A 26,493-nucleotide genomic window follows, 5' to 3' on the forward strand; every position below is an offset into this window, starting at 1 on the left:
TCCTTGCATTGTGACATCTCTGCATCTTTTTAGAATAAACTACCAGTTTTGACTCTAGAAAACAAGAAAGATATTTAAAACTACCAGGATAATAGCACAGAAAGGACATCAAGGAAGACCCTGCCGTTCTTAATATGTGCAACATTAGGATTAAAAATAATGAGTGTAGAAGGGTACAACATGTCTGTGAAAATGGAAGGATTTAAGAAGTTATTAAAATAATAGAAATGTAAAGAACTCTAGAAATAAAGCACAAATCAACTACTTAGTTGCTTATTGGCGCTGATGTGACACTGAGTGTGTTGACAGTACAAATTGACAGATATTAGAACGTCTTCCTCACTTTCCTTCACACACCATATTTTAACAGGTTACCCGGGAAAAGTTCTTTTGGAAGAAGTCTAGTTACCAAATACAAACAAAATTCTTGGATCAGAAAAGATACATATAATATTTCTTCATGAAATTTTGGTAATCATCATGGCAGTTGCTAAAATCACCAGATGAAAAGTCTTTCTTACTAGAAGTGCCAGCCTGGTGCCATCTGCCAAACTAACTTTTAACATCACCTAAATTGGGGTCACTGGGTAAGTGGGGCATATACCAGTGATGAAGCTATATGCTAAGGAGGAAACAGAGAAGTAAAATTTAAGCCTTGAGATGTAATTATTATCTTAGAGAACATTTGGGGAAATAGGAAGTGGGTTGGAAGACACTTTGGGGAAATACTGATTCAAATATAAAACTCATGAATCATTGACCTAGAGGAAAACCACGTATATGGTATAAGTCATCAAACACAACCTGTAGGACTTGATTGAAGGATAGTTTACACAAAGATATCTAGGTAAAATGACATCTTTAAGAGAATGAGAAGTTTGATACGGGGTGTCTTACTAAAAATTATAATTTTTATGTGGGTATATTACATTTAAAATAGAAATTTTGTCATTTGGAGGTGTAAACTGGTTGCATTTTTAAGACCAGCCTGAAAAAGCACTCATAATGCTGCTGAAGAAAGGAACCTGGCTACTTGAGTGTTCTCTTACATCTAACATTTATTGCTTTTGCTTTGACTTTTTTTTTTTTTTAATCTAGAAAAATATGAATGCTGCTTTTCTCTGGTGTTAGACCAGGTTATCTTATGTCTTTCTCAACATTGGCTGTGTGATACTATATAAGTTACCTCTGTAATCCGTACATCTAGTCTCTGATCAGTAAACTTCCATTTTAAAAGATTATAGAAAACAAATTACATAGGCACATTAAAATGCTTAAAACAGCGGCTGTCACATTGGAAGCATTTTTGTATGTTCTCTTATTATCCAGGAAAATGATCTTTGAGGTAGGGTGGTGTGTTGTTATTGTGGTGGGGAAGTTAGAAACAGCTCAAACAGTAGGATACTATCACTGTAAAATCAAGAACAGTCATGCGTGACCCTGGCTGCACAGCATCTGTAAAATCAAGAACACTCATGTATGGCTCTGGCTGCATGGCATCAGTGTCTCGAAGTATGTGCAGATTTGCTGTTTGCCCCATCTGGCTACCCTTTTCTGTGTTCCATGGAAGCCTTTGTCATGACTGGGTGTATACACATTGGTGGATCAGGCATATTGACTTGTTTGAGAGAAGTTCTGGGATATCTAAAAGGGAACTAAAAAGTGAGCTGTGCTGAGACAGGTTGCTTTGCTCACACTCCATGAAGTCAAGCCCATTTTGCTTTGGAATCACATCTGTAACCTTTTCTCAGTCCTACAGGTGCTCACATAATAGCCAAGTTTTCAAAGAAACTTCTTGATGAAGATATTTCAATTTTTTCTGGATCAGAAATGTTGCCTGTAGTTAAAGGAGCATTTATTTCTGTGTGTCGTCAAATATATGGTACATGTGAAGGCTTACAGGTGTTGCTTCCTTATGCTTTACACGAATCTATAGCAAGGGCATGGAAGAAGGTACGTGCTTTAAATTTTTTCTCCCTGCAGATCTTTATTTCAATTACAGGCACCGTTGTGATATCCCATTATGGACAGAATGTTTTAATAGGACTTGTATCTTTCCCTTTTCTTCTTTTCCTTTCTTTTCTCTCCATCCCCTTCTCCCTGCCCCCTCCCTCTTCCCCCTTCCTTTCTCCCTCCTTTCCTTCCTTCCTTTTTTTTTCTTTCTTTTTTGAAGCAGGGTCTCACTATATAGCTCTGGCTCATCCAGAACTTACCATATAGACTAAGCTGGCCTTGAACTTACAGAGATATGCTTGCCTCTGCTTCCTGAGTGTTGGTATTAAAGGCGTGTGCCAACACTCCTGGCTGAATATCATGTCTTTAGCACTGTGGTAGTTGGTATTACCTATCCATGATTTTTAACTTGTCACAAGATGACTTCAGAATCTTCTTCTCAGTTGAGCTAAGGTCTAAGCCTTTAGCTGGTTACCACAAAGGATTTTATTCTCTTTGCATAGAACATAGTAGAGCAGGAGCCATGCATAGACCAGTCTTTTAATTTCATTGAGCCAGATAATTTACTTTTGAAAGCAGTTGCCTTAAGGATACAAAGCAAAACTACAGCATCAGAGACCTGGTGGATAGTGCTGTCACATAGAAAAGCAGGGAAACAAACTACTCTGTTATTATTATTATTTTTAGACAAGTTTGCTGTCAGAAAGGATCCCCACTCCAGTAGAGGGCTTGGATTCGGGTTCCTCAGTGAGCCAGGAGTCCCGCAACATGTAAGTAGAGTTGTTCTGCATCTCTCCGTTGTATTTGTTAAAAGAACTTAGAAATAATTCAAGTGCAATGGAAAACTGGGGCAAGAAGTTTTTCAGGAAATTAAACTGTATACATTCAGGTTCAAGGATAATTATATTTTATAAAATTACTATTTATAGATTATGTGATACTTGTTATAAACCTAGAAATATTCGATAGTTTTTGCTTCATCCTGTATTTATAGTTTGTGCTAGGAAGCTTAGTGACTTGTAAGGTTTCAGAAAAACTGGAGAATTATCAAAAAGTAAAACTGGCATGTTAACATGCATGCATAGTGGAAGTAAAATGTTCTCAAATGGCAGTGAATTCTATCTTGCTTGTTATTCAAAATATGGCAGGAGTGCAGTTTAATTACGGTTTTGGCATTTGAAAGTTATGTAAATTAATATTTCAGCATATGTATTTGTGCTTCCTTATTAATATTAATGGATGTGAGGTCATGTTAACAGTGACATACTTTATTGAACTGAGGTTTAGTGATATACCTGGTCCAAGTCTTTATCCTAGTTTTATGACTGAGTGTTGGCACAGCGTGAAATACAAGAGGGATAGCTCTAAGAACTGTTCCTTGTTTCATGAGGTCCCATTTATTGATTGTTGCTCTTAGAGCCTGTGCTTTTGGTGTTCTTAGATGATGAATTTAGATTCTTTTTTTTTTTTATATGTTAGAGCTTAACTTACAAAATCAGTTAATTTTTAAAAATTTGAGAAAGGTTTAACATTACAAAATGGTTTATTTTCTAGAATTTTTATGTATTTTTTTCTAATATGGTTAATAATCACATCAGCTATATTTTGTTTCCCATTTCATTGAGAGAGTATGGAAAAATAGGACAGGGTTTGTTCAGTTACAGTCTGTAACCATAGACTTTCCCCAAAGGCACACCTCACTGCCATTCAACTTCACTGTATGTAAAGCAGAGCAGGATAGATGTTTGCTACAAGGAGATCTCTAGAGGTAGTAGACTGGAGAAGAGGCACTGCTTATTCAAGAGAGTCCTAAACACATTCTGCTTTCATATGGAGTATGTAATGGGTTAAAAGGTGGAGAAAGGCAGTGTTATATTTGAGTGTGTGCTCTTTAGGAAAGCAATGCCAGGGAAAAGGAGGTTTTTCTAACCCTTGATGCTATTGTCTGTGTTAGTTGGGACTTTCTGCGCAGAACCAGTAGGATAGATTCATGTGTCAGTATATGTGCAAGGAGAGATTTACTAAGGGAATTGGCTCACACTGTTATGGAGGACAGGATGTCTGAAAAATAGGTTCTGGGATATTGATAATAATGTTCAGTCCAAAGCTTAAGAGTTCCCTGTTGTGAGGCTTGGGCTATAAAGGCCAGGAAGCTTGGGATTTTTAGCTTCTAAGTGCAGAATGGTGTTCCTGGGCTCCTAAGGAAAGGTTAGTCCCTCTTCTCTGTTGTCCTTCTGTCTTGGCCCCCATCCAAGTGAATGGCACTTTCTCTACACTGAAGATAGATCATCTCTACTTTGCCTACTGAGGTTTGCACATCTATCTTCCCTGGAGACAACCTCACAGACATACCCACAAATAATGCTTTGCTAGTTTTCTAGCTATTCTTCAAATCTATACAGAGTGACATATTGATTACTATTTACCATGTCTCAAGAGGAGCAAAAGATTTAATATGATCCCATAATATTAGAAGTGTGTATATAATTTTTCTCCTAACAGTTCAGTTTGCCTTCTGGAAAGACTTGAACATCTTTTGTTCTTTTGCTTTTTTGAAATAGCCTGTATGAGATAGGCATCATTTCCCTCCTTGATTCATTTGGTAAAATTTGGAGCAGTTAACTGGTCTTGTGTCGGTGTACAGCAGGTACCTAATTTCTTAAGTGACTGAGGGAATGAATTAGTGAAGGGGACTTTCTCTAGCCCAAGTTACTGAGAATGAGAGTTAGCTTACCTAGATAACAGTAAAATAATAGCAATCTGTAGAAACAAGTTACTAATAATAATTATTTGCCTTGAAGTTAAGCATTTGGAGCACCCCCCCCCTTTGGTAATATAGTTTGTAGGATCCTGCTCCAGCTTCCCATTTAATGGCACTTATAGTACTAGAGCATGGAGAAGCCGATGTATAGCTCTGATGGGCTATTCATGTCCTATTAATCTAGGTATTGCTTTAAAACACCAGATGAAATTTCTAATCAGCTAATCAAAGTGTCCTCACACTATGTGATGTTATCATGATGTGACCTTAGAGAAGACTCAGTCACTGAGAAAAAGAAAAGATATTAAATTTGCCACAGTCAGCCATTAAAAGCCCTTCTGCAAAATGGGAGAATAAAATTACACACGGTTCCTTGATCTGCAAAGCTCGGCCCATGATACCAAGAAATTAATCACCACATACTGTATTTTTATTGGAAGTATCTTGCTACTTTTTTTAGTCAATATTCTGTTGCTGTGAAAAGATATCATGACCATGGCAACTAATAAACAAAAGCATTTCATCGGGTCTTGCTCACAGTTTCAGAGGTCTAGTCCGTCGTTAATACGGGAAGCGTGGTGGCATGGTGCTGGAGAAATAGCTGAAGGTTCTACCTCCATATCAAAGGCAGCAGGAAGGTGGACACACTGGGACTGGCTTGGGCTGTTGAAACCACAAAGTGACACACTTCCTCCAACAAGGCCCCACCTACACCAACAAAGCCACAACTCCTAATCCCTGTCAAGTAATGCACTCCCTGATGACTAAGCATTCAAATCTATGAGTCCGTGAGGAACATTTTTATTCAAAGAACCACACTACTAGATAGCATAGTTTGCTCCTTCACACCATTTGCCAGTGCCACCCCCTCCCCCCAAGGGAAAGGACAGTGAAACTCAGTAGCTCAGATCTTCTATCGCTTTCATCAAAATTTAAAGTGCAGTTAAATAGGCAGTTCCAGAGAAGATTTATTAAAGCATGGCAATGCTTATTTTCCAGAATTATATATACTCCTACATTATGTAGGGGTGTCACTCATGATTTTTTTCCTGCTTTGTGACAAATATAGAAACTTGTATATTGGTTTTGTGACTAATTTAATGACTAACATCTCATTCATACATCTCATCTCATACATTCATGGTTGAGTGACTTAGTTTAAATTTTTAAAAAATAATTTGAATGTTTTGTTAGCATTTCTTAATTGTACATGATAATGGCTTTATTATGCATTTTTCATACATGTACAAAATATATAATATTTACCCTCTCTTGTCCCTTTTCCATTCCATTCCTGCTAATCCTCTTTCTCTCCCCAGCTAACCTTCCACTCTGCTTTTCATATGTGGTAGTGACCCAGCTGGCTGCATTAGTGTTGTTCGGAGCAATAATGAGGCTTTGTTTATGGAATGTGGAGACTTAACTAGAGGTTACATCATTGAAGAGAATGTCTCTTCCTCTACTACCTCAAAAAACTGTTTATGAGGGTAAAGGAGTAGGCCTTTACATCAATGTCACTTCAGGGAATGAAAGAAAGAAAAGACCTTAAAAAAACCAAAAGTATTTTTTATTTGCATTTTCCTGAGGCCAAAGAGGAAGAGGATGCAGCCAGTCTTGATGAGTCCTAATAAGATAGGGGAGATAATAGGGGAGATAGTAGTAGTCAGATAGTAGGGGAGCTGGACCTCCTCTATCAGTGGGCTAGGGGGAGAAGAGAAAGTGAGGGTGGGGCAGGGAGGAGATGAGTGAGTAGGCTACAGCTGGAGTACAAAGTGAATAAATTGTAATTAAAAGAAAAAGAGTAGTTTGCCTAAGAGTGAGTCCAAGTTTTAACTCTCCACTTATCTTCCCTGTCTGTCATGTGTCTGTAGTTTCTGATTAATGTCTGTATTCTCTGTTGTGCCTGATCTGTCCCTGTGTCTTTTAAGAAAGGGCTTTGCTCTCTGTTTGTTGGACAACAGAAAAACACAGTATGGGCAAAGGATGAAGAATACATTTAACCTGTACCACCTAATACAGCCAAGGTAGCCTTGCTTCTCAGCTGGCCAGAGCACCCTCATGGTTGCTGTGGAATATCTTGTAGAGCCTGGGATCTAAGCATACAGAAGAGATGATGTTCAAATGCCAGGGAAGCTCCAGGGGCCATCCAGCTTGCATATCCCCTTGGAGAATGAAGCAGAGTCCAGATTTCTTATCTAAAAATTTCCTAAAGACTGAGCATGAATTAGGAGCAGGGAAAGAAATCTCCCTTGTAGTGGATTCTGATGGGAGGCCATACTCCTTAAGCGTTGGATCTGGCTTTTTCGAAGGTTTGGAGGCTGGTATGATTGTTAGCCATTTGACTGGCTTTAGAATCATCTAATAGACACACCTCTAAGCTTGTCTCTGGACTATTTCAGAGGGCAGAACCATTGTAAGGGTGGGTGGGTTGGCCACATTCACCTTACAAGAAAGCCACTCTTAGGAGAAAAGGCAGAAAGCCAGCCCAGGACCAGCACTGGTCTCTGCTTCCTGACTGAGGACAGCCGCTTCACAGCCACACTGCTGGACCTCCTACTATGATGGGCTGCATTCTTTCTTCTACCATGAGCCAAAATAAATCCTTTCTCTCTTAAAAAAAAAAAGAATACATTTTTCAGACGTATTTAACAGTTTTATGAGCAGTCACTCCACTGACTCTAACGGACCCAGAAGAGCCTTTGAAACATGCACAGATGCTGTCACCCTACATCCCTACCCACATGTTGCTTCTAACATTTATTGGATGTTTGGATTTTTTGAGACTGTTTTCTGTCTCATGGCTACTTTCAGAGAAAAGATTACTGTGTGTAGGCAAGGCCATCCCCCCTTCTGGATCAGGGTATAGCATAATACTCATTCTAAGATTAAAGCTATGCATTTAGCTTAGGTTGTAAAAGCTGAATTGTAATTGTGAAAGGTAGGTTCAACTTTCATGAACAGGCAGAACACACAACATGATAGTTGGTTGAGTACATAACTCTAGATGATCTCATACTGCTAAGTTGGATGCAAGGTTTGGACAAAATTCAGTGTCCAAAAAGACTTGAACTATTTTCCCAAGAAAAGATATTACTACAGGCCTCTCAATGCCCTCCTCTTCCATGGCAGGTAGCTGGGGTTTCAGTCTCAGGTCCTCATGATGCACAGCAAGAGTTCTTAACTAAAGAGCTAGGTTCTCACTGTGCAGCCCTTGATGATACGGAACTCACTGTGTAAGCCAGGCTGGCCACATTCTCACAGAGATCCTCCTGCCTCTGCCTCTGGCATCCAAATGCTGGGATTACAGGTGTGTACCACCATGCCAAGCTAAACTTTTACACCTGGAAATGTTTCTTTTAAACCACACCATCACCATGAGTTGTTTTCTACTCCAAACACTTGTTTATAAGTGTTGGGGCAGGGAAACACTTACTTCCCATCAGTTCTCGGAGCTGTCCATCCAGTACCTTCTGGACTGCATGGCATCTGACAGATCTTACTCTTCACAGAATGGCCGCCTGTGTTTAACCAGGTTGTGTCCTTACGTGACAGTTCCTGCTGGTATTTTAACTGTTTGCTTGATGTCTGTTATTTAATTTAACTTGATTGGTACTCTGAACAATATTTTAATTCATGCACAAATTGTGTATTTTCCTCAATTTTAGAAAATTCTCAGTATTTTGTTATGGGTGCAGGAATAGCTGCTCACTGACCTTTCAAACACCAGACTGAACTCAACAGAGGTTTACTGAATGCTAAACAGGAACTGACCTGCCAGGGCCAAATCTGGATTTGGGAGCCAGACTATGATGTTGGTCTGCTCCTAAAACAGGTGTTTTTTTTTTTTTTTTTTTTTTTTTTTTTTTTTTTAATATATATATATATATACAAAAAAACTGTAACTAGGTAACAACTAGATAACAAAACTGTAACCAGGTATAGGAAACAAACTGTAACTAGGTTACAAATATGTAACACAAAAACGCAACCAAATATCCAGGAGTAGGAGGCAATGTTACATCATTAGACAAAGCGTTTCTAACAGACCTTTAATTTGATTGGTTCTGCATTTGGGGGACTTCAGAGAGTGTCCAGGTAACAAAGTTTACAGTGTTTGAGAAGTGAAACCATAGAGACATACTTGGAGGCAAAATGGCTTCTGATGTACTAAAGGCAGGTGTTAACAGAGGAGCCATAGCTATGCTCAGAACTAAAGTAGGCCTCAACAGAAGGCCTGTAGAATTTAAGACTGTTGCAACAATTTAAAAAATTTGATTGAGCAATATAATGTATTTACAGAGTATTGTGGTTTTTTTTTCAAATTCTTTTTTTTTTTTATGGTGTCTGTGTTTTAATTAATTAATTGATTAATTTTTACTCTGGGTTATCATCCTGAAAAATGTGATTTGGGAAAGTATGTTATTTCTTTATTCCAAATAAAATATCCAATTGCAAGTGCAGCAGAATCCAAGTGCAGCAGAATTATAATGGGAAAGTGGGAAATTATGGCATGGATGAGAAAACCAAGGTTTAATCATGGTGCTGCACCTGAGATAAATACTCACCCACTCACTGATGGAAAGCTGTCAGTGTAAAAGTGAGAGAAAAAAAAAAAAAAACCCTTACAGAGCATCTCCATCTCATGTTACAGGATTCTCCGAATAATCTGTAGTTGGTGTACACTCTGTCAGTTTAATTATTGTCCATATCGATCTTAAATATTTTCTATTTTAAGTGTATTAAATGCCCCTTTCCCTTTCCTTTCCCCATTTCAGTATGGCTTGGGAAGACAATTTGTTGGATGATTTACTCAATTTTGCTGCCACCCCCAAAGGATTGCTGCTTCTTCAGAGAACAGGTGCCATCAATGAATGTGTGACGTTTATGTTCAGCCAATATGCAAAAGAGCCACAGGTATGAATTACCATCTGCTTTAAACAAAAGGAATTGTTGGCTGTTAGAAGCCATTGAGAACATCATTCTGTTCTTTGTGTGTGATGAGTTTATTAAGTTTCAGTTAAAATCCTGAGCTGTATTAGAACAGTTGATTTTTCTTTTTTTTCTTTCCCCTTTTTTCGGAAAGCTCTAGGTTGTTGATATTTGTGTCTGTGGCTGTATTTCAAAATTGCAAGCAGCCAGATGGAATTGAAAATTTCACTTAATTTTCCAGATGTTTTGTAAGCGTGATATAATACAACCATGTGCACCAAAAGGGATAGAATTTCTGGGAAAAGCCTATTCCATTTAAATGTATGTGTCAAGGAAGGTTTAGGCCTCAGGTGTTTTAAAAGATACAAACTTCCCTTTAGAGGGATTTTATTCTGTTAAGTAAAGGTTCCATGGTGATTTGCTTAATCAGGTAGTCTGAAGTAATTGACTCATAATTAGCTTTGGTTTTTTGTTTGTTTGCTTTTTCTGTGATAGTAAAGGTTCTTACCTTTCTGGAATTTTTTGGATCTTAGATATGCTTTTGAGGGTATTTTTCTATATAGGTCCTTGTTTGGCTTAGATCAAGGCTGCTGTGTGTCTTGGAGGGGGTGGTGCGTAGCTTGGGTGTGCCTTTGTGTGTATTTGTGAAGGTTGATGTCTGCTGCCTTCTTAAATTGCTCTCCCCATTTTTGTTTGTTTGCTTGTTTAATGTATCCTGTTGTTTAATTAGGTTTCTTGGTAAGAAATTTAGACTTCCAGTTTGTTACGATAAGTTCCATTTGTTAGAGCTGGAAAGGACTGCATATGTCCTTGGAGCTCAGTCATAGCTTGACCTGCAAACTGTGGAGTGGGATCAACCTTTCCCTTCCTACTAATCTTGCATTTTCACCCATTTGCTGTCAAAGATCTCTCTCCCTGGAGCCTGCACTTCCATAGTTTCTTTTTCTTGAAGTAAGCATCAGCCAGGTGTTTGGGGATTTTTTTTTTTTAAATATGAAAACTTATTTTGTTGTTAATTTGGTTTTGATTTTGATTTTTTTCTTTAATTAAAAAAATTATTACATTTTTTTCCCAGCCCTCCCTTTTTCTTCCCCTCCCTCATTCCTTCCCAATCCCACCCTCCCTCTTTCTTCTCCCATACCCCTTCCCTAGTCCACTGATAGGGGAGGTCCTCCTCCCCTTCTATCTGACCCTAGCCTAGCAGGTCTCATCAGGACTGCTGCATTGTCTTCCTCTGTGGCCTGGTAAGGCTGCTCCCCAATTAGGGGGAGGTGATCAAAGAGTCAGCCACTGCATTCATATCATATCCCATTACTAGGTAACTCACTTAGAGACTGAGCTGCCATGGGCTGCATTTGAGCAAGGGGTGCAGGTTATCTCCGTGCATGGTCCTTGGTTGGAGTATCAGTCTCAGAAAGGCCCAGATTTTTTTTTTTTTTTTTTTTTTTTTTTTTTTTTGTTGTTGTTGTTGTTCTATTGCTGTCCTTATGGAGCTCCAGTCCCCTCTAGGTCTTTGTTTCTCTGCCTTCTTTCATAAGATTCCCTGCAATCTGCTCAAAGTTTGGCTATGAGTCTCAGATCTGCTTTAATACCCTGCTGGGTAGAGTCTTTCAGAGGCCCTCTGTGGTAGGCTCTTGTCTTGTTCCTTGTTTTCACCTTCTTTTGATATCTATTCTATTTGCCTTTCTGAATGAGGATTGAACATCTTACCCAGGGTCCTCCTTTTTGCTTATCTTCTTTAGGTGTTCGGATTTCAGTATGATTCCAGGCATATATCCAAAAGATGCTCAATTACACAACAAAGACATTTGCTCAGCTATGTTCATAGCAGCTTTATTTGTAATAGCCAGAAGTTGGAAACAACCCAGATGTCCCTCAATTGAGGAATGGATACAGAAGTTGTGGTACATTTACACAATGGAATACTACTCAGCAATTAAAAACAAGGAAGTCATGAAATTTGCAGACAAATAGTGGGAATTAGAAAAGATCATCCTGAGTGAGGTGTCCCAGAAGCAGAAAGACACACATGATATATGCTCACTTATAAGTGTTTGGTGATTTTTAACATTACTGGTAGCAGTTTTAGTGGCATGGGAACAGTAGGTTTCTGGTGTGCTCTGTTTAGAGGAGCTGAGGAAAACAGGTCCACTCACAGGGAGCAAAGCCTGACTGCCCAAGCTGTTTCAGGAAAACCACTCTGTTTTCCCCACTGTGGAAGGTCAGGGCTGTGCATGGTGCATTGTGTGGCTTTTTCACATGATGATGGAAGCTTTCTTCCGCTGGTTTTGCCACTTCCCTGGTACTTTTTGGAAGTACACCTAGCCGTCTTGCAAAGCTTAACTGTGTGTGTACATCTGTTCTTGTCTCCACCAACTGATTTTGTGACAGTTGACAAGACCCTCCCCCCTCTTTAAAGTTTTTTTTTTTTTTTTTTTGTATTGTAGCTAAATACTTACTCCTGTACTTTAGTGTAGGACCCTTCTCCGCCTGTGTCCTCTAACCCACTCAGGCTTTTGGCAGCAATGGAGCTTCCTTTTTGGCTTCTTAGCCTTAGGGTTACTGTTGTGTTGTGTAGGCAATTCAACTGGCCTGCCCTTAGGGGCCTTTGGGGTCCTGACAAGGTCCTGTGTCATCACCTGGGCCAGGTGCTTGAGCTATAACCTGTAGGCCACACCTACTATGTGTGTATCTCTCTCTCTACTTTGACTTTTCCCCCAAATTCCCTTTACTATTCTACTCTCTTATCCTACACTTCACTGTCTTTTCTCCTTACCCCAAATAAATCTGTTTATATTTAGATCTGTTGAGTGTGTGGCATGTAAAAAAATGTAACAGTTACCCTTCATAGGAATGCCTTAGCCTTCTTGGCTACAGGCTTTTTCTCCTTTGTTTCTGGCTCATCAGTCTTTTCACTCACCATCTTGCAAGATGGCAAAGAGCTCCATCTTTTTGAAGTACAGTTTCTGAACTAGGAAGTTACCAATATGGGCTGGGCTAGGCTAGGCAATCTTGTCTCTTCTCCCTCAATGTTGAAATTATAGGCTTGTGCCACTGAGCCCAGCTTCTCCTGCCTCCCTTCATCCCCAAATGTGCTTTCAGGCAGATGGAACTCATGCTTATGCACTTTGTGGCTATAGCCAGGTTCCAATTCCTATCAGTTCTTTTAGAAAGTGGCTTTTGTTGTTTTTTTAAACCTCTGGCAGGTGTTGTGTTTGATGTTTTTATGTTGCTTAATAATGACAAGTGTTCCCCCTTTATTCTCTTATATTCTAATATCCTACCTTTGTTTAAAACTACAAGAAGATAAATAACCTTTTTTGTTGCCTCTGCTTGTGAAGAATACATCATTTCTGAGGTACACCTCAGCATTTTTTGCATGAGGAAAACATGTCTCTGTTTTTCATGGGTTTGTGAGGTTAGGTGTGTATATGCGCATATATTTTTATCTTGTTTCATTGAATCTGGACCCTGCATACAGAAAATATAGTTACCTCTGTTCTTCAATTTATGGCATACTTAGTTCATCCATTCCTATTCTGTCTTATTTATTTTCTTCTAGTATCATTCCAGATTGCTGGTTCTGTTTCACCCTGTACACATTTCAAACACAAACACACACACACACAAACACATACACACCACAGCTTTTTATGTTATTATAAATGCTCCACTTTATTTTGAATTCCTCTGTAGCTGAATTTAGAGCTGTCCTTGAATACTAATTAGCTGCTCAGGCTTTCTGTTTTGCTTGTTCTGTTTATCATTATGGAAACATGCAAACAGTTCATACGCGTTTTCTTTTTCATTCAGGTGTTTCAGATAAGGCAGACATATCTTCACATGATACATCTAGAATTAGATGTCATTTTTATGTTTGTAAATTTCAAAACCTAATGTTCTTTGCAGCACCCTGGCTGTCTGCCTAGAAGTGACGGTTCCTTTGACATTGGGAATTTAGGGCCCATAGTTCTTCATTAGCATATTCATCACACTTTACTGTGGCCCGCTATTCCAGATATTTTCATCATTTACATCCATAGATATTTTTCAAGAAAGCCTGGTGGCTAGGCCAATTTCTTAATTTTGTGGAAGGGAAAATGGAGGTTCAGGTTAGTTATAGAGTGTGTTTTATGGACCTGTTAGTTGCCTAGTTATAACCATCAAATTAAAACTCAGATTTCTGTTGCTCTCCTTGTGGAGTTCCTGTCCTCTCCAGATCTTACTGTTTCCCAATTCTTTTCTAAGATTCCCTGTACACTGCCTAAAGGTTGCCCATAAATCTCAGCATCTGAGCATAGGGGTCTTTCCTGAGACTCATATTCCAACCAAGGACTATGCATGGAGATAACCTAAGACCCCTGCACAGATGTAGCTCATGGCAGTTCAGTGTCCAAGTGGGTTCCATTGTGATAGGGACAGGGACTGTCTCTGACATGAACTGATTGGCCTGCTCTTTAATTACCTCCCCCTGAGGGGGAAGCAGCATTACCAGGCCACAGAAGAAGACAATGCAGCCACTCCTGATGAGACCTAATTGACTAGGATCAGAGGGAAGGAAAAGAAGTCCTCCCCTATCAGTGGATTTGGGGAGGGGCATGCATGCAGAGGGTGGAGGAAGGGAGGGATTGGGGAGGGAGGAGGGAGAGAACCACAGGGGGGATACAAAGTGAATAAACTGTAATTAATAAAGAAAAAAAAAACCTCAGATTTCTTCTTTTCTAGCTTTTGACCACGAGCATGAAGACTTACCTTGTTTAATAAAGTGTCTAACTTATGATAATTTCCTCCCTTTTTGCAATAAGTGGGAAGGTGAAGCATGTGGTGACTAATACTCCAATTTAGGGATTCATGTGGAGACTTATGGGTAGGGTGCTCTTTGGCGGGAAGATGTAGGGAAGGGAGAATAGATATCTATCTTTCTGGATGTGTGTGTCACTGACTGCAGAACAGTAGACTATAATTCAGGAAAAATGGGAACTACAACTGACAGGATTGAAAAGGAAGGCCAACTCACAAAGACATAACAATAGAAAATTGATGAAGAAGGCCTAATTTTCAGCATGATCTATTAGCTCTTTTAGCTCCATTTTTTTTTTTTTGTCCTTAAAGCTGAAGGTACACTTTATGTTTGAAGAGCTTGAAATTAAATGAGGTGCCTTTAGTGAGGTCCTTTAAAGTAGGGATTCTGAATGGCTAGCTCTGTCCAGAGGTTGGACATCTTAAAGGCCAGCAGAACTTGAAATGCCAGTTAACTTCCTTATTCTGATTCATACAAAGAGGCTCATTTTTGTTACCCAAGCAGCTTTATCTTGGAAAGTGACAAGTACTGAAGGCCTTTTATAACAGAAACTGATATATCGATGATGAGGACTGGCGCCTCCTCCTTAGGAACAAGAATTGTATTCTCTACATATACTTATTTTAAGGAAAATTATCAGGTTTTTTTTTTAAGTTTTTTTTTTTTTATTTCTTAAAAACACATTTAAGAATCTGGCAGTGAAAATTTATAAATGAAGAAGAGGCCTAGAAAGTAAAAATAGGATGATACAATTTAAATAGGATGGTACAATTTAGAACTGGAAGTTGTCCTATTTTCATCTGATCTAAGTCCCTTACTTTATTTGTGAGAAAATGTAGACCAGGATTAATAAGTGACTCTTCAAAAAGTATTTATTATTAACTACATGGTAGTCATATGTATGAATTCTAGTGTCCATAGAGGCCAGGGTGTTGGATAACCTAGAGTCCAGATATGGGTGCTGGGAACTGAACTGAATTCTGGGAAGTGAACTTGGGTCCTCTGAAGAAGCCGTGTGTATTCTTAGTTGTAGACTCATTTCTTCAGCCCCTTACTAAGTGACTTATCAAAGTCAAAGAACTAGGATTAAACTCAGATCAGACATGAAATTGCAAAAACACCACATTAGTAGTAATTCCCTGGGAGGGTTTTGTTGTTGTTTGTTTTACCTCTGTTAGCACCTGAAGGGAATTTCATAGTTTTCTAATTGTTAAAGAGCAATAAGTAGCTGTACATGTAAGTTTCGTTGTGTACAACTATTACGCTGTGTTCTTTGCTTCTCATTTTGTTCCTCATGTTAGATGAACAGGCAGAAGAAGTTTGGCTATGAAGTTTTGGTTGTGCAGGTAGCCTCCACAGCAGCAGGGGCAGTAGCTCTACAGAATTCAGGTAAGTCTTTCACACACACCCAACCCCCCATATAAAATGATACCATTGTAAAAAGCATGAAGAACTGAAACTTTTGCACGATAAAGTTCCAGAATATTTTCAACTTTAAAATTCTACTTCCCGGTTTGCAACTATGGGAAAAGAAAGTTTACAGGACTGTTTTTGCTCTCCATGAAGTTCCACTGGGGATTTTTTTTTCCCTCTATGTCGAATCTCTCATTCTCCCACTTTGCTTTTAGAACAATGATACCTAATAATCTATGCCACTCATTCAATGTCTAAAGAATTTTTTTTTCACTTTATAAACCTTAGGGATGCCATTCTGTCTTGATATAATTACCCCTGACAGAGTGGCCCAGTGTTTTGTTTAGTGGATTTGCACATGCTTTCAAAGGTATCGTCATCATAGCTGTCACATATCTGTGCCAGTTTCTTATTCCCACCTTTCCTCTTCCTTCTAGAAGCGTTTCCCTACTCAGTAGCCTTCTCATGCTCTTTGAAGTTTGCCTTCCATATGTATCCTCCGATGTTAATTGGATTTATAGGAAGGAAAACCACCACGGTTTGAACATGGCACTTGTTCAGCTTTCTGAGCACCAAACAGTACACTCGTGATAGAGAAGTGGAATTCCCGGTGGAGGCGACAAATCACCACCTAAGTACCAGTGATTACGGTTGCTTCTCCACTAAAACCAAAATATTTTGGGAAATTCTATATTTTTGCCCAACTACATTGGGTTCTTTGTATATGTTCCTTAACAAAACTATATTTTATTCTGCTCCTTAGAATAAAATCCATGTAGTATTGTAGACAAGAATATATTAATAGAACCATTTGACGATTAGCTTTAATGTCAGATTTGCTTTTGAACCTCACACTCTCAAACGTTTCTTAAAGAAACTACACAAGTCATAGCACTACGATTCATAGCACTTCCATTACAGGTATTTCTTTCCCACTTGACATGCATTGTCCCATTTGCATGCTGTGGAAACTCTGCAGTTTTCATTTTCAAATACCAAAATTCCTTGGTCTCTGGAGAAGACGAGGCATCCTCTCCACTCTGATATCTCAGTTTCAGTTCCTTGTTTGTTTGTTTGTTTGTTTGTTTTTTAGGTTGTTTCCCAGAACACTTAATTCTCCTATTTTGTTACAAACACATTGGTTTTTCCTAAATTTGTTTTATTTTTTGACATTGTAATAAAATTTTACATTATTCCTACCGTTCTCTTTCTTTCTCCAAGCCCGCCCCAAAACCTCCTCCCCTCTTTAAAAGTCATGGCTTCTTTTTCATTATTGTTGCATGTCCATATCCATACTATCTCTGCAAACACAAATGCTGCCTGCTCAGTCTTTGTAATGTCACTTGAATGTTTTTAGAGCTGACCATTTGGCACTGGATAACAAGCTGGTATGCTCTTCTCTGGGGAAGACTATTTTTCCTGCTCTCACCATTTTTTAGTTGCCTGTAATTCACTGTGGAGGGTTGAGGCCCCATAAGCGTTTCCTGTCCATGTTGACAAGTTATTGTTGTTATCCCTGTTCTCCTCACATTTAGGTAGTGTGTTGATGAGATTTTACAGGCGTAACTTCTGACATTACCAGGAGACACAACCTCACAGCAAACTCTCTGACCTCAGGCTCTTCCAGTCTTTACCCCCTGTCATCTGCTACGTTCCCTCAACCTCATGTGTAGGATTTGTGTAGTCCTCATATCCACTGGGATGGGTCTCTACCACTCTGCATTTTGATTGGCTGTGACTTTCTGTAACAGTCTCCATCTGTTGGAAAGAGAAGTCTCCTTGATGAAGGTTGAGGGTGTGGGTATAAGGACACATGTTTAGACTGTAGTTAGGGATGAAGGCATACTGATTTTATGATTAGATGCTAGGTTTTTATGTGTAGTGGAGGATTTGGAAAACTTAATAATCAGCTTTAATATTCATTTTCATTCAGTTGGATAGTATTTGATTCAAGAGAATTTAAAGGCTGCATTGAAGCCATGTTCAGAATTGCTTTAAACATATGGAATTATAAGTGAATATTAGGTTAGGTGAACCTATTCTTTGGATGTCTGCCCTAGTTCTGATGCCTCCTCTCTCTTTCTCCATCTCCTGAGCGCATTCTTTACAGACTCCAGGGAGATGCTTTCTCATGATTTATTTAATATTACAGGGAGGTCAGATATCCTAAACATTTAATAAAGATAGCAATTACCATTTCTTTCAAGGGTAGAGACTGCACTGTTATTTCTGTAAAAATCAAGTATTTTCCTCCATGAGTAAATTTTTCATAGTAATAACCCTATCTTTTTTCCTTAAACCAGATTATACTGTTTTATACTATAGTGTAAATTATGCTGTAAATATGACATAAGTAATAATTCTTTCTAGGCTTCATTAGTGCACTTATAACTGAGCTATGGTACAATCTTGAATGTGGAAGAGATGATGTCAGGGTAACTCATCCTAGAGCGACTCCAGTGGATCCTATCGACCGAAGCTGTCAAAGGGTAAGAGGTTGTATGATAATAATGTAGAGAGTTGAAGTGTATTGCACAGAAGTGACTCCATGAAAACCTGACCTGTGTCACTTATAAGCAGCAAACTTTCTTAAGTGGACCATAGCCCATTTAATACCTAAATATATTTTTCATTAAAAAGTAAAGTTAGTGAACTGTAAACCATTGTACTTTGGAAAATACTTTGGAAGGATACTTTTCTTTCATGATATTTTTATTATATTTTTTCTTTCTTAATAAAAGGTAATAACACACCAAGTATGTTATGAAAAGCAATGTGTCCCTAGAACAAACACAAAAGCATACCACAGAAGTACAGGAAAGTTTTTCTCTTGGGTTTGAATCCGGTGAAGTTGTCTGGATAGAACCAAGGTAGAACAGGTCGAGGGAAAATGCTGTTGGCAAGAGGAATCCAGCAGTTTTTTAAGTACTTACACAATGTTCTGTTCAAATTCAGTGGTTTTCCTATATGTAACATAGTCTCGTAATTTCCTTCCTTCCTTCCTTCCTTCCTTCCTTCCTTCCTTCCTTCCTTCCTTCCTTCCTTCCCTCCTTCCTTCCTTCTTTCCTTTCCTTTCCTTTCTTTCATTTCTTCTTTTCTTCCTTTCTTTCTTCCGAGACAGGGTTTCTCTGTGTAGCCTTGGCTCTCCTAGAGTCAGTCTATAGACCAGGCTGGCCTTGAACTCATAGAGATCTGGGTATCTCTGCTTCCTTGAGTCCTAATTTCTTTCAGTTAAAGTAAATGATTTACTGCAGTGGAAGCTTGAACAATTTTTAGTATGAAGGTGCTGTTAAATTATTTAAAATGCTTCCCTCCTCACACCATTTCAGAAATTTCTTTTTTCTGGGGTGTTAAAGTTCACTTTTCTAGAAAACATGAACACTAGAAAATAATTTAAAAATGAAGTGGTTGAAAATGTTTTATTGATAAAAACAGGCAGTAAGTGGAAGACAGTGACTTTAGGATGCTCCTTTTTCACAGTCTATTTAACAGTAGTGTTGTTTGTTTGTGACAGTTGCTTTATGTAACCCTGGTTGGCCTTGAGCTCTCTATGTAGACCAGGCTGGCCTTGAACTCTCCCAAGTGCTTCTGCCACCATGCCTGGAAAAGTACCTTAGGAAAAGTACCCGTTGCTGTTCTAAGGATAGAATCTCAGAGCCTAGAAAGCTAGTAGAAGAGTATTCCAAGTTTAAGGTTATTTGGCAGCTAGAAATGAAGCTGGGAGACTGGAGAGGACAAAGCTACAAAGCGGGTATTACAAAGGCATGTGGTAGCCCCAGACTACGAGCTACACCTGAAAACTGTAGTCATTCTGCTGCTCACACACAAAAAACATCATCTTCTATTTACTAGTGCTGAATATGTTGAGAATGCAATATCAAAAATGCATTCTTTTGAGTCTGGGGGGATATATCAGTTGGTAAAGCACAAGGACCTGAGTTGTGTCCCAGGAACCTACATTAAAAACTAAACAAAGTGGTGGGGATTGGTATATCCCCCAAAAACCCATCGACCCTAAACAGCTGGGAGAAGTAAAGGGGTCTGCACCCTCTCTCCCCACTAACCTTCTCTCTCCAACCTGGGGTTGGGTTGGGGGGTTGTGGAAACAATAGAGGCATAAATACTCCAAATAAAATATAGTCTTTAAAACAAAACAAAACAAAACAAACAAACAAACAAACTAAACAAAGAACAGGGCTAGTGAGATGGGTTAGTGGGTTAATATATTTGTTACCATTTACCTGAATTTGACCCCCAGAACACATATGGTAATGGAGAGTTGTTCCCTGAGCTTACATGCACACATGCTGTGGTATCTCTCTCACCCTAAATCCAAATAAATAAATATATGAAAAAATAAATAAAATTTAAAAAGTTAAAGTAATACCCCTCCCCCCAAATACAACAAAAACAACAAATCTCCAAACCAGGCATGGTGATGCATGATTGTAATTCCAGCACTGCGAGGTAGAAACAGGGGGATTACTGTGACTTAACAACCAGCCAGCTCAGCTGACGTGGAATCACATGAAATTTAGAAGGTGGACATTAAACAAGCAAATATTAAAGAGAAAACCTACAGAATGGGAGAAAACCTTTGCCTGCTTTGTGCCTAGCAGAGGTTAATATCTAGAATACACACAGAACTCTAGAATTTAAAACTCTCAAAGCCACATCATCCAGTTAGTAACAGGTTAATGAACTGAACAGATAGCTGTTAAAAGAAGTAAAAATAGGCTGATATATATATGAAAAATGTTCAACATCTTTAGCATTAGGAAAATGCAAATCAAACCACACTGAGAATCCATCTCACTTCAGTTATAATGAGTACAAAGAAATCAAACAAGAAGCGCTGTCAAGGATGTGGGGAGGAGGAACCTTTATGCATTGTGGGGGCTATAAATTATTGTAGATGTTGTATATGTCGATTACTACGGAGGTTTCTAAGACTGCTAGAATGAGAGCTACTGTATGATGCAGTTATTATCTACTGCTACCTGCACTTCCATGTTTACCACAGCATTGTTCACAGCAGCCAACTTAGGAATTGGCACAAGTGTCTGTCAGCCAATGCATACAACAAATGTATACATTACAATGGCGTTTCCTTCCTCCGTAAAGAAAAAGGAAATTAGTTATTTGCAGAGAAATGGCTGGAACTGGACCTCAACATGTCAACCAAATCAGCGAGGTTCAGAACAAAAAGCACATCTGCTCTCACATTCAGAACCTAGATTTAAATATATATGTGATTTAAGCAGACATTACACACACATCCATCCATACAAACATAGACACACATGTATGATACGTATATGTCAGAAGAGTGGTGACTGGTAGAAGAGAGGGTGCTGGCAGGAGTTGGAGTAATGACAAGAGAAAGTAATAGGGGAATAACAATGTCTGAAAGTTTCATAATGAAAAAATCTTATTTTTATTTACTCATTTTGTTATCTGACCATTTCATATATGTGTATAATATAGTCTGATTGTACTTTGACAGTACAAACTGCATTGTTTTATATGCTAACTAGTAATAATGTTCTTTATGTTAGTATAACACATTCTAGAATCCATATAATGTATGCTCACAAAGTAGGGAAAGCACCCCAGAATTTTTTGACATCAGAAGAATATAAAAATTGTGACCTCTATTCAATAAGAAAGGCATCCAATTAAATGTATTGTAAAGTGAAGGTAGATTATTTTACAAGGACAAAGCATAAGTGAGAATTGTAGTAAATGCACAAATTAGATCTCTGTAGAAACACAGGAACTATATAAAGGTACATGTAGAAATTCTAGCATTAAAAAATAATCAGAAATAGAAATTCTTAGATGCACTTATCAGAAGATTTAGCATAACAACACAAATAATAAACTGGAGACAGGTCTGCAGGGGTCAGAATTTGAAGAACATCGAAGGGGAAAACCTGCAGTTGATCTTGAGAGTTTGTTATATTGATAGTCTTAGCTTCCACAATGAGAATACTAGAAACAGAAGTACCAGAAGAACAATATTTGCCTAAACTTACCAACTTTATTGAAATAAATAAATTTATAGATTAGAAACTTAGTGAAACTCAAGGAAGATTATACAATAAATGAAAATATGAAAGAAACCACACTGTGGCTTGTGACAAACTGCTTAAAACAAAGATATTGCCACATTTTGAAAGAAGCTGTACAAAATCAATGTTATATATAGCAAACAGTAGAACACCTTGCTAGCAGCACATTAGAGGCAGTGGAGGTCAGAAGACAATGCAAAGATTTATTGTGTTTAGAGGAAAAGAAAAAAAAAAAAAGTCAACCCACAGCTCGGCACCCAGCAGAATAGTCTTCAGCAATGAAGGCGAAGAAACTTTTGGGTAATGGCAGAGAAAACTCAGAAAGCACGATTGTCCTTCACATATGCTAGGAAGGAAGTTCTCCATGTGGAAGTTTGGGTTTTTCAGAGAGGAAGAGGAAGTTGCTGAAAGATGAGCCTACAGAGGTAAAGTATATGCCGTTACCTCAACATGAAAGGTGGGCATGTTATTATATGTCTTCCTACAGTTACAGGGTCCTTCATGTATGACATAAATCAGCACAATGTTGTAAGTTGTAAATCTGTATGGAATGTTTCTAAGCAAGGTTCAAGTTGTTGGAATTTTATTCTAGTTATTTGACTTTGAATTGGGAATATCAGTGTAAATTTTCTTCAGAAACATCATATATTTTCCTAGTTTATATATTGAAATATCAACAAATGACGTCATAGTATTAAAGAGGTTTATCACCCAGCTTGAGATCTCAGTTATTCCACAGAGGTTCTTTGAACTTTGGATCTATTTTTCTATTTTAAATTACAGTCAGTATATATTTATAGTTTCAATATATAGTGAAGTATGTTAAAAACATGTATTTGAATTCTAATCCCTTTCATGTATCTCCCCCCCCCCTCCTTCTCTGCTGTTCCATTCAATGTGGTAGGCAGTGGTCCTAAAGCTGCAATTTAGTATATGTGCTGCGGAAGTAAGCTCCTGATGCTGCAATTTAAATATACACTAAATTAAAAAAAAATTTTCTTCTTCCCAAGGCTCAGTGACTATTGCAGAAGAGGGGACACAGAGATCCTAAGAACCCAGAGGTTAGATAGGACCTGAGAGAAAGTGTCTTCGAGATGTGGCAGTGTCAATAAACCCATGCACTCACAGTAGCTGTGGTTGTCTGCACAGTATTGAGCCAGTGAACATTCAAGTATGGAGAAGGGAGAGTTTCATAAGTCCCAACCCCATGAGGAGCTATTGACAGTTGGTGGCTTCTGGGGGAGGGAGTGTCAGTCTCCTTAAGTATGGCCTCTGGTAGGTTGATCATGCTCCAATGGATGGCTCCACACCCATGAATATATAGCCAGCACAGAATGGACTCAATAAATTAAAAAAAAAAAAAGACATGAATATGGGAGGAGGGGGAGTTTGGTGAGGTAGACCTGGGAGGAGTTATGGAGAGGACTGGATCATGAGTATGATTAAAATATGTTGTATGCACGTATCAAATTCTCAATAAAAATTCTGATAATAATCTCAGTTACTCAGTTGTAGTGCTCATGTCTTCAGTGGTCAGAAGCACAGATGGTTAGTGATGTTCTACAATACTGGGCAGCTCAGATTACATGCTATTTCCAGGAAATCCTGTTAACCAACATTTCCTTAGCAAACCACTGAAAAATGGCACAGAGAGATATAGCTTATAATGTTAAAAATTCTAAAAACCTGAAATTGTCTTTCTTTTTTGGGTCTTTGTGAGGTTTAGGTACCAAGGTGACTGTGGCTTCATAGAATGAGTTTGGTAGTGTTCCTTCTGTTTCTATCTTGTGGAATAGTTTGAAGAGTATTGGTGTTAGCTCTTCTTTGAAGGTCTGGTAGAATTCGGCGCTGAAACCATCTGGCCCTGGGCTTTTTTTGCATGGTAGACTTTTGATGACAGCTTCTATTTCCTTAGGGGATATAGGACTATTTAATAGGGGATACAAATTGGAAAGGAAGAAGTCAAATTATCACTGTTTGCAGATGATATGATAGTATACATGAGTGACCCCAAAAACTCTACCAGGGATCTCCTACAGCTGATAAACACCTTCAGCAAAATGGCCGGATACAAAATTAACTAAAAAAAAAAATCAGTAGCCCTCCTGTATACAAAAGACAAAAGGGCCGAGAAAGAAATTAGGGAAACAATACCCTTCACAATAGCCACAAAGGACATAAAGTACCTTGGTGTGAACCTAACCAAGCAAGTCAAAGACTTGTATGAAAAAAATTTCCAGTCTCTGAAGAAAGAATTAGAAGAAGATATCAGAAGATGGAAAGATCTCCCATGCTCATGGCTTGGCAGGATTAACATAGTAAAAATGGCCATCTTACTGAAAACAATTTATAGATTCAATGCAATTCCCATCAAATTACCAACACAATTCTTTACAGACCTTGAAAGAAAAATTCTCAACTTCATATGGAACAACAAGAAACCCAGAATTGCTAAAACAATTCTCTACAGTAAAAGATCTTCAGGAGGTATCTCCATCCCTGATCTCAAGCTGTACTATAGAGCAACAGTAATAAAAACTGCATGGTACTGGCATAGAAACAGACTTGTGGATCAATGGAATCGAATAGAAGACCCTGACATAAATCCACACATCTATGGACACCTGATTTTTGACAAAGAAGCCAAATCCATTCAATGGAAAAAAGACAGCATCTTCAAAAACTGGTGCTGGTCTAACTGGATCTCTACATGTAGAAAAATGCAAATAGATCCATACTTATCACCCTGCACAAAACTAAAGTCCAAGTGGATCCAAGACCTCAACATAAAACTAGACACACTAAACCGCTTAGAAGAAAAAGTGGGGTATACCCTTGAACTCATTGGCACAGGAGACAACTTCCTGAATAGAACACCAACAGCACAGGCTCTAAGAGCAACAATCAATAAATGGGACCTCATGAAACTGAAAAGCTTCTGTAAATTAAAGGACACTGTCCTCAGAACAAAACCACAGCCTACAGACTGGGAAAGGATCTTCACCAACCCTTTATCTGACAGAGGGCTAATATCAATTATATGTAAAGAAGTAAAGAAGTTAAACAGCAAAAAATCAAGTAATCCAATTAAAAAATGGGGTACAGAGCTAAACAGAATTCTCTGCAGAGGAATATCGAATGGCAGAGAAACACTTAAAGAAATGCTCAATGTCATTAGCCATTAGGGAAATTCAAATCAAAACGACCCTGAGATTTCACCTTACACTCATCAGAATGGCTAAGATAAAAAACTCAAGAGACAACACATGCTGGAGAGGTTGTGGAGAAAGGGGAACTCTCCTCTACTGCTGGTGGGAATGTAAACTTGTACAACCACTCTGGAAAGCAATCTGGTGCTTTCTCAGACAACTAGGAATAGCGCTTCCTCAAGATCCAGCTATACCACTCCTAGGCATATATCCAAAAGAGGTTCAAGTACACAATAAGGACATGTGCTCAACCATGTTTATAGCAGCCTTATTTGTAATAGCCAGAAGCTGGAAACAGCCCAGATGCCCCTCAGTGGAGGAATGGATGCACTAATTGCATACAACGGAATATTACTCAGCAATAAAAAACAAGGAAATCATGAAATTTGCAGGTAAATGGTGGGATCTGGAAAAGGTCATCCTGAGTGAGTTATCACAGAAGCAGAAAGATGCACACAGTATATACTCACTCATAGAGACATATAATATAGGATAAACCTACTAAAATCTGTACACCTAAAGAAACTAATCAAGAGGGAGGAATCTTGCTAAAATGCTCAATTCCTATCCAGAAAGGCAAAGAGGATGGACATCAGAAGAAGGAGAAAAGAGGGAACAAGTCAGGAGCCTGACACAGAGGATCTCTGAAAGGCTCTGCCCTGTAGACTATCAATGTAGATACTGAGACTTATGGGCAACCTTTGGGCAGAGTTCACGGAATCTTAGGAAAGAAGTGGGAAACAGTAAGATCTGGAGAGGACAGGAACTCCACAAGGAGAGCAACAGAACCAAAAAATCTAGGCACAGGGGTCTTTCCTGAGACTGATCCTCCAACCAAGGACTATGCATGGAGATAACCTAAGACCCCTGCACAGATGTAGCCCATGGCAGTTCAGTATCCTAGTGGGTTCCATTGTAATAGGAACAGGGACTGTCTCTGACATGAACTGATTGGCCTGCTCTTTAATTACCTCCCTTTGAGGAGGAAGCAGCATTACCAGGCCACAGAAGAAGACACTGCAGCCACTCCTGATGAGGCCTAATTGACTAGTATCAGAAGGAAGGAAAAGAAGTCCTCCCCTATCAGTGGACTTGGGGAGGGGCATGAATGCAGAGGATGGAGGAAGAGAGGGATTGGGAAGAGACGAGGGAGAGAATCACAGGGGGGATACAAAGTGAATAAAGTGTAATTAATAAAGAAAAAAAAGAAAAAGAAAGTGCATATCAAACACTTTCTCATCTTAACAGGGAGATACAATTAGAAATCTCGTGGCCTCAGTAAACATTCTGGCGAGTTAATGGGAGCTTGTTTCTCAGGCTTTAATGTCGTTCTCTGGTGTCTGTCAGAGTTGC

General features: G+C 38.7%; 1 protein-coding gene across 1 annotated transcript in view; it reads left to right on the forward strand.

Moving 5' to 3' along the window:
• Positions 1-26,493, forward strand: part of Tbc1d32 (TBC1 domain family member 32) — a 233,866-nt gene that overhangs the window by 77,791 nt on the left and 129,582 nt on the right. The window contains exons 16-20 of the mRNA XM_055599402.1: positions 1,752-1,953; positions 2,641-2,723; positions 9,490-9,628; positions 15,746-15,833; positions 18,228-18,346. Of these exons, the coding sequence (XP_055455377.1) occupies positions 1,752-1,953; positions 2,641-2,723; positions 9,490-9,628; positions 15,746-15,833; positions 18,228-18,346 (631 nt within the window). The remainder of the gene's footprint in view (positions 1-1,751; positions 1,954-2,640; positions 2,724-9,489; positions 9,629-15,745; positions 15,834-18,227; positions 18,347-26,493) is intronic.

This window comes from Psammomys obesus, unplaced genomic scaffold (genome assembly GCF_907164565.1).
Source record: "Psammomys obesus unplaced genomic scaffold, mPsaObe1.curated_primary_1811, whole genome shotgun sequence".
NCBI lineage: Eukaryota > Metazoa > Chordata > Mammalia > Rodentia > Muridae > Psammomys > Psammomys obesus.